Here is a 12388-nt window from a genome sequence, read left to right as displayed (position 1 = left end):
TGATCTTGATTGGTCCCTGGGGGCTACCTTAATACAAATAATTAAAATGATCATCTCCTGTGGATTCCAGTTATATACACACACTAGCCTGATCACTGGAGAAGTGCTGAAGACCCTTAACCCCCATTGATTTCAAAAGTGTATAAGGTGAGTGTGAGGGTTATACTGTAGTGGCAATGTAAAACATGAAAGTGAGATCCTTGCCCCTTCTTCAGCCCCTTTACACCAGATAAAAGGACTAGTGTGGTAAAGGGGCCCTAAAAGTCCTGTATTTGGCTTGGGGAGAATTCTCCAGGCACAAGCATGCTGGAGGACAGCCATAAGAATGTTTGCCAAGGATCACCCTGCTCCACAAATTCCAGCATAGGGGTAGGGTGGGAGGAACACAGCAAGCAGCCTTGTAGAGATTCTAGGTAGTGCCATCTGCCAGCTCCAACTGGAAAGGTGCAAAGGAAATCCTAGGAACAACTTTTTCCTCCTGGAGGTCTGAATGGATTTTTTTTTTTGAGTGGTTTGGGTGAATCAATGATATTAGAGCATTTGGGGCTTCCTGCTGCATGTCCTCAATACCTCCTGTAAGATGTTGAGCACCCACAATTGATGCTCTGCACCTGGCATGATTAAGCACTTAAGCCTGGATCATTCAAAAACTTATGCACATGCTTAACTTTAAGCACTATGATCAGCCACCCAGAAGTCTGTGGCGATCTGTATGGGTGCAGGGTCCATGTGCACAGAGTCATAACTGGGATCAGGACCATAATTAGACACTAGATCTTATTCTCAGATACTGTAAGTGTGGGACAGTTATTAATAGAAACCAGTTTCTAGATGGAGGTCGACAGAGGCAAGTAACTGGAAACCTCCCTTGGAAAGTATAGACTGAAATCACCATAAGGTCCGAGGCAGGGTATATTATTTGCAATGTTTTTCTAGCTGTGTTGGTGCTAGGATATTAGAGAGACAGGGTGGGAATAATAATGTTTTTATGGCCACATTTACCCTGTTGTGTTTTCTCCCTCTGGCAGCTTAGTTTGAAACTACCTTGCCGGGAAGAAATGGGAGGGGCCCCATGCTGAGAGGACCTTTGGCCAGTTGCTTCTCGGGGAAGATAGATGAGGCTCTTGTCAAACTTGGTTGGGAGGCAGGGCTGAGGATGCATTTTGCAGTGGGACTGTTCTGTTTTTGGCCTGCACAGTGACAGACCGGAGAACCGGCTGGGGACCACGCATGAGAGCCCTGGTTTGGCAGCGGGGGCAGCGCCTGCGGGCGGGGAAGGGTGGAGCTAAGAGAGGGTGCGGAAGGGAGAGGTGGGAGGCTGCTCGTCACTTTCAGCCTGGAACGAGGACTCCTCACTCATTCACTGGAAGCCAATAGGGAAGGACCGGAGCAAAGGGAAGCTGGAGGCTCAGCTGCCCACCGTCTGCACCTCTAGAGAAGGAGGGGCGCACAGCCGCCGCCGGGTATCGATTCACCCCCCTCCCTCCTCTTTAATTAAGAGATCAAAGAAACTACTGGAAAAAAATACACCCCCCCCCCCAGTATAACGCATGAAGGGGGGAAGGAGAGGGATGATGTGTCTCCTGGGAGGGAAGCCTGTGCTTCCAACCGTTTGATGCTGCAGCAGTTCGCCATTGCGAACCACAGGTCGCAGCCAGCCGAAAGAAAAGCCGGGGGGGAGACCCCCGCAGCCCGGCTGAGATTTCTGCGCGCAAAAGGCTCCCTGCACTTCAATGAGCGGCCCCCGGCCGAAGGGAGGGAGCAGCACCCGGATGACCCTCGGCTCGCTGCTATGGCTCTTTTTGTTCCTCAAGGTAAGGGAGAGATCGCATGCACCAGCCTTTCCCCCCACGCCTTGCATCGCCCTCCCTTAGCTGGGGGGGGGGGGAGCTGGGAGCTAGGGGCAGGGCAGATGTGCGGGTGGAGTCGTTGATTGTTGTCTCCTTCCTGCATGTTTTTTTTTTTTTGATGAATGTGTTTTTTTTTTTTTTTTAAAAGTGGATTTGTCACATTTCCTCCCTGCCGCCTCTCCCTTTGTGCTCCTTAACCGTGAATAATAGGAGCTGGCGTCAAAGGTCGGCTTGTTGGAATATGCTTCCTAAGGCAAAAGGAGGTCACTTTCACAGGGGAATCTCTCTCGGCTCCTGTATGCTCCAGTGCCGGCAGACACATTTCAAGGGGCTTTTTGTTCCTCGGCGGAAACGTGTTGCCTTCAGTGGGATGAAGACTTAGGAACCAGCGCTGCTGTTTTATTGTTTGATCTCACTGTGCCCATTGCAAGTGAGCTTCAGTTTCTTTTGCGCAGAGAGAGAAATCAAAATGAAAAGAGGAGAGACCCATCTTTAAGTAACCCTTCACGCTTGAATAAACCTCCCTTTTGGTCTTTCCATGGCACTGTGCTGTTATCCGTAGCGGAAAACCCTATTGCGGCTGTTTATAAATTCCGTTTTGAGATGCAGAACCTGATCCTTCGCTGGTAAAAATCCAGCCCCGCTCAATGGAGCGATGTCAGTTTACATCTGGCCTTTTATGTGTTGCATGCATCAGAAATGTGCACCATGCAAATGTGCCGCCAGGCTGCAGTTGCTGCTCCTGCCGCTTTCGTTTATACGATTGTTCTGCCGAGGCAAAGTTATTTAATTACTGGGATATCAGCAAACATGTTGAAAGGTTGACAATATGATATCCATTTGAGAGTGATTTGAAATTTAATTGCACAGTAATTAAGTTCCATTACGCAATAAGTTCACTTAGTTCTTTCCTCCCAACTGATTTTGATCAGCAGAGACTGTCTAGGAATGCAAGGAGGTAAACTGGAGCTATCCCTTCAGCACCCCACTGATACCTAACCTAGGGCCTGTTTCTGCAAGGTGCGGAAGCCTAGGGTCATTGAGGGGGCACTCAACACCTCAAAGACAGTCAGCCCCATGGACAGGATCAGCCCAATAAAGATTTCTGAAATGCGTAATCTGGCCATGAAAACATTCTATCGCTAAATGTACCCGTGTTTTCATGTGTTTTATTTATTACAAGGGCACCATTGTGATCATGTAAAGCACAAATGGAAAAAAAATATTTTAACCATAGCTGTGCTTACTTAGCTTTACCTTCAGATTATTACCATTCTCCGCTCAAACTCAGAATGTCTTCCTGAGAGATTCATTTTTCAAAGCTCTGCTTAACGCTCCGAGCTGGGTTACACATGACCTTTTTGTCTTTACGCTTTTGGGTCTTTTTAACGTTTCCTTCGGCCTATTTAATATGCTTCATGTAACTCTCCTAAAGGGAAATGTACGTACCACACAGGCATATGGCATTGCCTATAATTATCATTGCACTGAAATTACAGTATTCTGCACGTTTTACAAAACCAACCCACAGTTTTGGATAATTGTCAATCACTGCTTAAAACAGCTCCTCCGCTAAGGGCCTGACCCTACAATTCCTCTCTCATGTGAGTAATCCTTACTGGTGCAAGTAGTCTCATTGAAATCAATAGGACTATTTGTGTAAGAGCTTTCAGGATCAGGCCCTAGAATAGCAGTGGTGTAGCCGGTAAAGACTGGCATTGCATTTCCAGAACTATTTAGGAGAAGCTTCCACCACATCTATTCAAATTATGTTTGTTGGAAACTAGCCCCCTCACTTCCACAAGAAACATAGATTTGTTTGAGGTAAAATGGGAATGTAGAGAATAGGCTTTTGTTTCAAAGAGCTTGATCAAAGATTCTTTTAGAAATAAATTGTTACTTGGTTCTTGCAGATAGATGAAAAGTTTGCAATTAATTTATATTCTAGCTCAGGTTCTGATTCAGCCAAGCACTGAAGCACGTGTGTTGCTTGAAGCACATGCTTTAGACTATTGATGGCAATGAGACTGTGTTATGTGCATAAATGTTCTGCTAAAGCAAGGCCTCTTGCAAAAGCTTTTCATCAGCACTGATGAGACCAAAGTTTGCTGCTACAAAATAAAAGGAAAACGTGTTTTTACACGGAACACACTCTACCTGTAAAATAAATGGTAAGAAATTTAGAAAAGAGAAGTTCAGAAAGCTAAAGCCTCAGGGTTTCATCCCAGGAGAAAATAACCACCACTTCTGAGCCAGATAAATATCAATAGTACCACTGACTGTCTGCTCAAGAAAGGCCAAGGACTAGAATTGCAGGAGATGCTTCAGAGTGATAATGAAGTGTATTAACAGAGTTGTATGGTGGCTTGGCAGATCAGGATTGCAGTGCATTGGAAGCACAGTATATGACTGTGAATATGATTTTAGTAGGATGGCAAATTTACTTTTATTAATTCATCTGAATGGTCACTAGATGCTATGACGAGGGGTGCATTCAGAATTCGTAGACCGGAACAAACGGTTGTGAAAGGACAGGACTGAAATGCATTGGAAGAGTTCTATGAGGAAGCTTGTACAGAGCCTCACCATTCTGGATATAGTCACAATTAGAATTGTGACTGCAGCCCATAGTAGATATAGCTACATCAAAGCTAGCTAGGGTAACTCGAATAACAGTGAAGCCATGGCAGCACAGGCTAGCCACGTGAGCGCGTACCCAGGGTCCTGGGTGGAGTTCTACAGCCCATGCTGCCTCTTGGGTTGCTGCGGCTTTATTGCTATTGATCAAAATTAGCTCAAGTATGTGCCACAGTGCCAGCTCTCGCTGCAGGGCAGGTAGGCCCTTCGTGGTCCGTTCAGACCACCGTGACGAATCCCTCTTCACGAGCTTTAGGACAAGAAGCAATGGGCTTAAATTGCAGCAAGGGCGGTTTTGGTTGGACATTAGGAAAAACGTCCTAACTGTCAGGGTGGTTGAGCACTGGAATAAATGGCCTAGGGAGGTTGTGGAATCTCCATCATTGGAGATTTTTAAAAGCAGGTCAGACAAACACCTGTCAGGGATGGTCTAGATAGTACTTAGTCCTGCCATGAGGGCAGGGGCCTGGACTAGATGACCTCTCGTGGTCCTTTCCAGTCCTACGATTCTATGAAATTCATTCCATTGTCTTTAAAGATCGAAACTAATTTTTTTTGCAATGAAAAATGAATGAAATTAAAGAAGTCAACATTTCTGCACAAAGCATTTTGTTCATTCTGTGTCATTTAGACATGCCAGCGTGTTGGAGGCAGATTAGCACTGGCTCCTTAGGACTGCTGAAATTTGCCAACCTGGCATTATTAAGTTGATGTTTTGCCTGTGATCTCATTGAGAAAACAGCTGCACTGAACTGAGAATCTGAAGAAGGGCAAACAGTGTCTGTGTGTTTGCTGCTTCAACATTAGTGGACCTAATGTCACTTTCTAAGCTGCATCTGTTTGGTAGGTATAAAATGTCATTCTTACTGCCCAGCTGGCAATTTGTAAAACAACCACTAGGAAGCTGCGCCCAGTGACAAACCTGCTCAAACTACTTATTCTCTTCCCTTCCTGACATTATGTTTCATAGTTTGAGATACACACTCACAGCTGAGACATGAATCCTGACATGGTCCAGTGCAATAGCATTTACTTATCTTGAAGCACCTCAGTACAAACCTTAACCCACACAATGCTCTTCACCACTGGCTTTCCCAACTGACAGTTGATTTGGAAACTAGCAAGAGATTTCACCTGGGGAGCACAGGCCAGAGATCAGTAAGGATTTACGGTAGGTGGGAGGTGAAGTAGGTTAGAGCTTCCTTCAGAAAATTGTCCCAGCCTTTCTGATACAGGAATCCCTTACTGACTTAGCACATTACTTAACCCTATTGGTTCCCAAAAGCCTTGAGAATCAAGTTCCATGGTGTGTTTATGTATTTAGATTTAAAATGATAAAGACATCATTCAAAGACTCGAGGCACCCTAACATAATTAATCGTATAATAACTAAACTACTATTAAATTAGACCTCAGCAGCATTAAAATCCACTTCACAGGAACTTGTCTGGCCAGTCAGGCTGCAACCTTCATCACCTAGGAAGCACATCCCCAGCCTTCTCGCAAAACCCTATTGAACACATTTATTTTGCAGTATGACTGGAGAGTCCCCAAACTTGGACCAAGCAGGGTGCAAGTTCCAAAGTCTCAGGCCCTCACAGAAAAGGCCTTGCCAGCTGTAGCTTCTCTTGTATAATGAAAGTGATCCACCTCGAGCGCCCCCTGTTGGCTGCAGCTGTGGCAGTATGGCATGGTGAGAGAGGTAGTCCCTCAGACAGGTCAGTCCCAGGCCATTTATAGTTTGAGGTCAAAATCAACACCTTAAACTCTACCCAAAGACCAGTGAGCAACTAGTGCAGATCCTGACACGGGTGTCACAATGACCTTCTCAGTAAGCAAACTGCTGCATTCTGTTCCACCTTCGGTCTCTGAATGGTTTTAAGGTGTAGCCCAATGTAGAGCAAATTGCAATATCGTGATCGTCAGGTGGCAAAAGCATGGGTAACCATGTGAAGGTGTGCACCTGAAAGGAAAGGCCAGTGTCCTAGCCAGATGCAGATGGTGAAAAAATGACTGGGTCACTGCTGAGCTATGATTGCCAAACAGTAGCGGGGGGGGGGGGATGAGGGGTCTAGAATCACCCCTAAGTCGTGAACACCATTAACTAATGGCAGCATACTTCCTCAGTCACAGGGACTGATCTTATCTCTGTCCTCTCCTCCAGCTGCTTGCCCCAAACAACCATCATCACTACCTCAGTCTTTGTTGAGTAGAGCTTCAGCCAGCTCGGTCTCATCCATGCCCCAATCTTGACTAGACACGGAACTTCATCAGCTGAGTGGGATGACATGGAGACCTATGGTTGGGTATCATTAGCATATAAAACCCACCACACCCCATGTCTCCTTACTAATCCCTCTAATGGCTCCATATACACGTTGAACTGGAGTGGGGAATGGAGGGCTGACCCAAGTCAGTTTTTTTACCATCTGTGTCTGGCTAGGAGGTTGTGTGCTTTCCTTTTGGATGCAGAATTTTGTCATTGTTAGCCATGCTTTTGTCACCTTAAGATTAGACCACTGCAACGCACTCTACATGGGCCTACACTTTAAAACCACTTGGAGACTGAAGCTGGTGCAAAATGCAGCAGTTCATTTATTGAGGGTGCATCTTTTGGCACCCCACAACTGAGAGCTCATTGGGAAGAGGAGCAGTTGTCCACAGCTACCTGCTGAGATCCCTCTAAGCGGGGGAAAAAAATGAAGCCACTGAAGAGGAGCCCCAGTGCAACCAGTACAGTCTCTGTGCCATAACCAGATGTATACCCAAATAGACCAGAGTCAAGGAGATCAAAGGCATCTAGATTTTGTTTGAGTTGTCTCTCCACAATTATACCAAAGAAGGGAAGAGAATGCTGGTCAATAAATAGCAAGACTGTCAGAGTCCAGTGAGTGCTTCTTGAGCAAAGGCCACACTATTGCACCCTGAAAGTAAAAGATACCCTGCCCTCTCTGAGAGGTGTGAACAGTCTCACCAAGTAAGGGAGTTAGTACTTCCCCACTGACTTTCACTAGCCAGGAGGGACATGGACCCAAAAAACAGGTTGTGGGACAAAGTTCTCCCGACACCTCCAGTACCTTACAGAGCATCACTGGCTGAAATTCTAGCAGAGAAGACAATGTTCTTGTTCCCTTAAGACATTGCTTTGCCACCACAGAAACACAAAATACTTGTATCTATTTTTTTAGCTTGTCTTAAAACTATCGGGTATGTCTTATCTCCATAAATCTTAGGGCCTGATCCTGAAGTTCTTACACTGGTAACCGTCAAACTGGTATTATGTACTGCTGGATTAGGCAATTGCAGTGGTAGGTTAATAACCTCTTTATTACCACAAGCACTGTAGCCCTCTAAAAATTATTAAGCTACACTTTAATTATTGCTGTCTTTAAATATTGACCTCGGAACAAAAGGTTTAGTTAGTCAAAAGATAAAACAAGTGATGATCAATCTTAAAATGGATTAAAATGAAACTTTTATTTTTTCATAGTTTGACAAATGAAACTCCAACAGCTACAAGATGGCAAAATCGTTTAGTAAGCATTCCAAAAAAAAAAAAAGGACTGTACATTTATTTATGGCACGTGCCATTACATGCACAATGGTAAAGAGAAATTGCAAGGGCTAGCAGTTCACATGCTTCAGGGCATGAGTTGCTCTGCTGGTAGGGTCAGGAGGAAGTTTCCTTAGTAGAGGATTGCATGGTGAGAGCATGGAATGGGAATCAGGAGACTGGTTCTAACCCCGCCTTTGACAATGATTCATGGGGAAATTTTCAAAAGCAGAAAGGACGTTCATCAGGACTTGGGCACTTAGCTCCCCTTTGACTCTGTGTCTCAGCTTTCACATCTGTAAACTAGAAATAATACCTACTTGCCTCTCAGGGCTGTTTTCAGGCTTAATCAGACAGGGGCAGATCTGATGCACATTATACATCAGTGGGAGTCTTTCTACTGACTGCAATGGGCATTGGATCAGCCCCGTTAGATTGCTGAAGGCTTGATATTATATAATAAAAAACAGTGGAAGCACTAAATAATTATTATGACTATTGCATTGTTAGTTGCAGTGTAGGGGCCTTATGTCTTCCTTTGAAGCATTCGGCATTGGCTGTTCTTGGAGACAGGACAATAGATTGGATGGACCATTGGTCTGCTCCACTCTGGCAGCTCCTATAGTCCTACATAAGAATGCTGAATTTGGAGAAAAGGTAAATGAAGAAAATAGCCTAGGTAAATCTATATTCTTCTACATAGCACACATTTTGGGGGTGGAGGGGTTATCCTTCCATGATCATATATCCGCTCCTGATATGGAAATTCTGAAAAGAAAAGGGTTTTTTTTATGAGAGAAACATGACATTTCACATTAATTTTAAATGAATTCCTTAAGATCAGTGTTACTGCAACAAATAACTGAATTAATAATGTAGAGATGATTAAAGTAAAATGTTACCAGTTTTTCCCAGCACTGTACTTTGATCTTGAACGACAATAATAAAGGTGGAGCGAGTAACTCATAATGAAAGAAAGGGGAAATGCTAATTTGATATGCTAGGAAATGACACTGGCTTTTAAATGAGGGAGTTCCAGAAATGACACGATGCATCATGTTTGGCTTACCATAAAGACAGCATATTGTACCACAGTGAAAGTGGGGAGTGCTGTGTCCATATTACTGTAGTTATTGTATTTCCTGCATGTAATTAGAGCACAAATACCTTACTGTAAGCATTAGTGATGGGAAAGATGGTGACATTGTTGACAATAACAGAAAAAGCAGCAAGAGGGGGAGGTTTAGGAAGGAAGATAATAAACTTGGTTTTCGTCATGTTGAACTCCTCACACGACCTCCAGAAGGAAATAGGTGAGATGTGTGATTGAATGGGGGTGACATGTTGGGGATAGAAAGATCAATTTGGGATCTTTAAATATAGAGGCTGGGGGTTTCAAAGGAGTCTACGGGAAATTCAGCAGGGCTTAGGTGCCTAATTGAAGTTATTGGGAGAGGTGGGAATTGTCAAGGTTCCTCCCCCACTCTGAACTCTAGGGTACAGATGTGGGGACCTGCATGAAAACCTCCTAAGCTTACTTTCACCAGCTTAGGTTAAAACTTCCTGAAGGTACAAATTAATTTTATCCTTTGTCCCTGGATCTCCACTGCCACCACCAAACTCTAACTGGGTTTACTGGGAAACATAGTTTGGACACGTCTTTCCCCCAAAAATCCTCCCAATCCTTGCACCCCACTTCCTGGGAAAGGTTTGGTAAAAATCCTCACCAGTTTGCATAGGTGACCACAGACCCAAACCCTTGGATCTGCGAACAATGAAAAAGCATTCAGTTTTCTTACAAGAAGACTTTTAATAGAAGTAAAGAAATCCCCTCTGTAAAATCAGGATGGTAGATACCTTACAGGGTAATTAGATTCAAAACATAGAGAATCCCACTAGGCAAAACCTTAAGTTCCAAAAAAGACACACAGACAGGAATAGTCATTCTATTCAGCACAGTTCTTTTCTCAGCCATTTAAAGAAATCATAATCTAACACATACCTAGCTAGATTACTTACTAAAGTTCTAAGACTCCATTCCTGGTCTGTCCCCGGCAAAAGCAGCATACAGACAGACACAGACCCTTTGTTTCTCTCCCTCCTCCCAGCTTTTGAAAGTATCTTGTCTCCTCGTTGGTCATTTTGGTCAGGTGCCAGCGAGGTTACCTTTAGCTTCTTAACCCTTTACAGGTGAGAGGATTTTTCCTCTGGCCAGGAGGGATTTTAAAGGGGCTTACCCTTCCCTTTATATTTATGACAGGAATGATGGAGGTTTTTATGGAATAGGTTATACAAGGTCATATTTGAAGACATCAGATATGTAGGAGTGCATCATCTACACTAAGGTGGGGCCCCTGGTATGCAAGATCACCCGATATTCTGAGACCTTCACAGCAAAGACCACTATATCAGAACATTTTACAGCACAATGGGTAAAAGTAAAGAGAGAATGTCAGCCCTAAAAATGAACAGAAAAATGCTGTGAAAATAAGGGGCCAGAACATCAGAAGTCAGTGAAGCAATGCCAATGTACATCAGCTGAGGATCTGGCACGTTATTTAAACATGGCTGCTTGTAAGATCCGAGGGAAGCAAAACTAAATTCATTGTTTAAATAGGTTAGGACATTTTGTTAACTTATCATTTTTGTCCTACCTGCTGTGAGGTTTCCAGTGATCACCTAAGTGAACACCCTAAGTGTTCAAAGCATTCCTTAGGGGATTCAGCCGTGTGACTCCTACTAATACTAATGGGACCAGGATAGCTAGAGCCTTGAGCACTTTAAAATTGTGATGGTCCGTCTGTAATCTCCTATAAGCTCCTCTGCTATGCTGAGGCCTGCTTACATGATGCCCAGACAAGTTCCAAAGCAACAGAGATGTTTCAAAGCTTCTAAAGTCTATATCACATCTGAGCTTCTCCACGTTTCGTTCTGAAGTCTTGGATCAGACACATCTCAAGAGTTGACCTCTTATTGGTTTACTATTAAGCAGACAAGTTTCAAGAGAAGCCCACAGGTGAGAGAAGGGAGTGTCCTAATCATCCTGTTTCTTACATATAATTTAGTCAAAGTATGTGGGTTACACAGACACCAGCTACATAGTATCACTTCCTCTTTGTTCACGTGGGGTAGTTGTCTTAATATTGAAGCTCTTTACCCCGTAAAGGCACAGTCCCACCAAATGAGGAGTAACGGTTCATTGCAAGTGTTTATCCACCACCACAATTGCTGATAGTACAGTTGCTATAAACAATGAGGAAATGGTAAGTCTAGTTGGGGAGAATCAACCTGAATGGAAACATTCATTTAAAAATGTAGTGAAAAAAAATTGGTTCTAAGGTAGTAGATAAAATTACACTGGCATTTAAAAGAAATAGAAATTCCAGAAGTAGAACACTAAGGGTATGTCTTCACTACCTGCCAGATCGGCAGGCAGCAATTGATCCAGCGGGGATCGATTTTTATCGCGTCTAGTCCAGACGCAATAAATCGACCCGCGAGTGCTCTCCTGTCAACTCCTGTACTCCAGCTCGGCGAGAGGCGCAGGCAGAGTTGACGGGGGAGCGGCAGCAGTCGACTCACTGCAGTGAAGACTCCACGGAAAGTCAATCTAAGTATGTTGACGTTATTCATGTAGCTGAAGTTGCGTAACTTAGATCGATCTTCCTCCCCGGCCCCCCGCCCCCAAGTGTTGACCAGGCCTAAGATAGTGTAATGAGCACCATCGTGTTCATGTGCAACACTGCCCTCTATTGGATGGAATCAGATCTGCGCAATTATTCATAATCCGTATATTGCTAACCTCTATCCAAGAGTCTACTTTTGGGACCCAATCCAAACCCCAGTGAAGTCAACGGATCAAGCCCTTGGAGCAGGATGATCTGAGATCTTTTCCTGCTGCTGTGAAGTTTAGCATTGCCATGATGGTGTAGCAGAGTGCTAACCATGAAGTCCTATTGACCTTGGATTAGTTATATTAACACTAGCACTAACTAGATGCCACTGGATAGGCTGACCATACGTCCTGTTTTGGCCAGGACAGTTTTTTTTTTTTAAGCCCTGTCCTAACTGATAATCAGATGGCAAGAGCAAATGGTACAAATACCCACTTTTGTCAAAAAGTGGGGTGTGGAGAAATGTGTAAGGGAGGTGAGCGGCACCTCATGCAGGGGGGCAGGCAGGGCTCAAGCAAGCAGCGACTGCCCGCCCCAGCCTCGTGCAGGGGGCAGGCAGGGCTTGGACAAGTGACTCGGGCCAGCCCCGCGTTGGGGGGAGGGGACACTTGGGCAAACCCTGCGCAGTGTCACATTTTCCCTTTGAGAAATATGGTCATCCTACTACTGGATGG

The 12388-nt window shown here is 44.5% G+C and overlaps 1 protein-coding gene across 8 annotated transcripts in view; it reads left to right on the top strand.

The window, feature by feature from the left end:
• Positions 1–1342: 1342 nt before the first annotated feature.
• The window catches only part of PTPRO (protein tyrosine phosphatase receptor type O), a 220574-nt gene continuing 209528 nt past the window's right edge, over positions 1343–12388 (top strand). For all 8 annotated transcript variants that reach the window (XM_073319271.2, XM_073319239.2, XM_073319260.2 and 5 more), the window contains exon 1: positions 1343–1814. In XM_073319271.2, the coding sequence (XP_073175372.1) occupies positions 1734–1814 (81 nt within the window). In that variant the 5' untranslated portion in view covers positions 1343–1733. The remainder of the gene's footprint in view (positions 1815–12388) is intronic.

The sequence above is a fragment of the Lepidochelys kempii genome, chromosome 1 (assembly GCF_965140285.1).
Source record: "Lepidochelys kempii isolate rLepKem1 chromosome 1, rLepKem1.hap1, whole genome shotgun sequence".
Lineage (NCBI taxonomy): Eukaryota > Metazoa > Chordata > Testudines > Cheloniidae > Lepidochelys > Lepidochelys kempii.
Note: the sequence above shows the minus strand (reverse complement) of the source record. Positions and strands in the feature narration are given on the sequence as shown.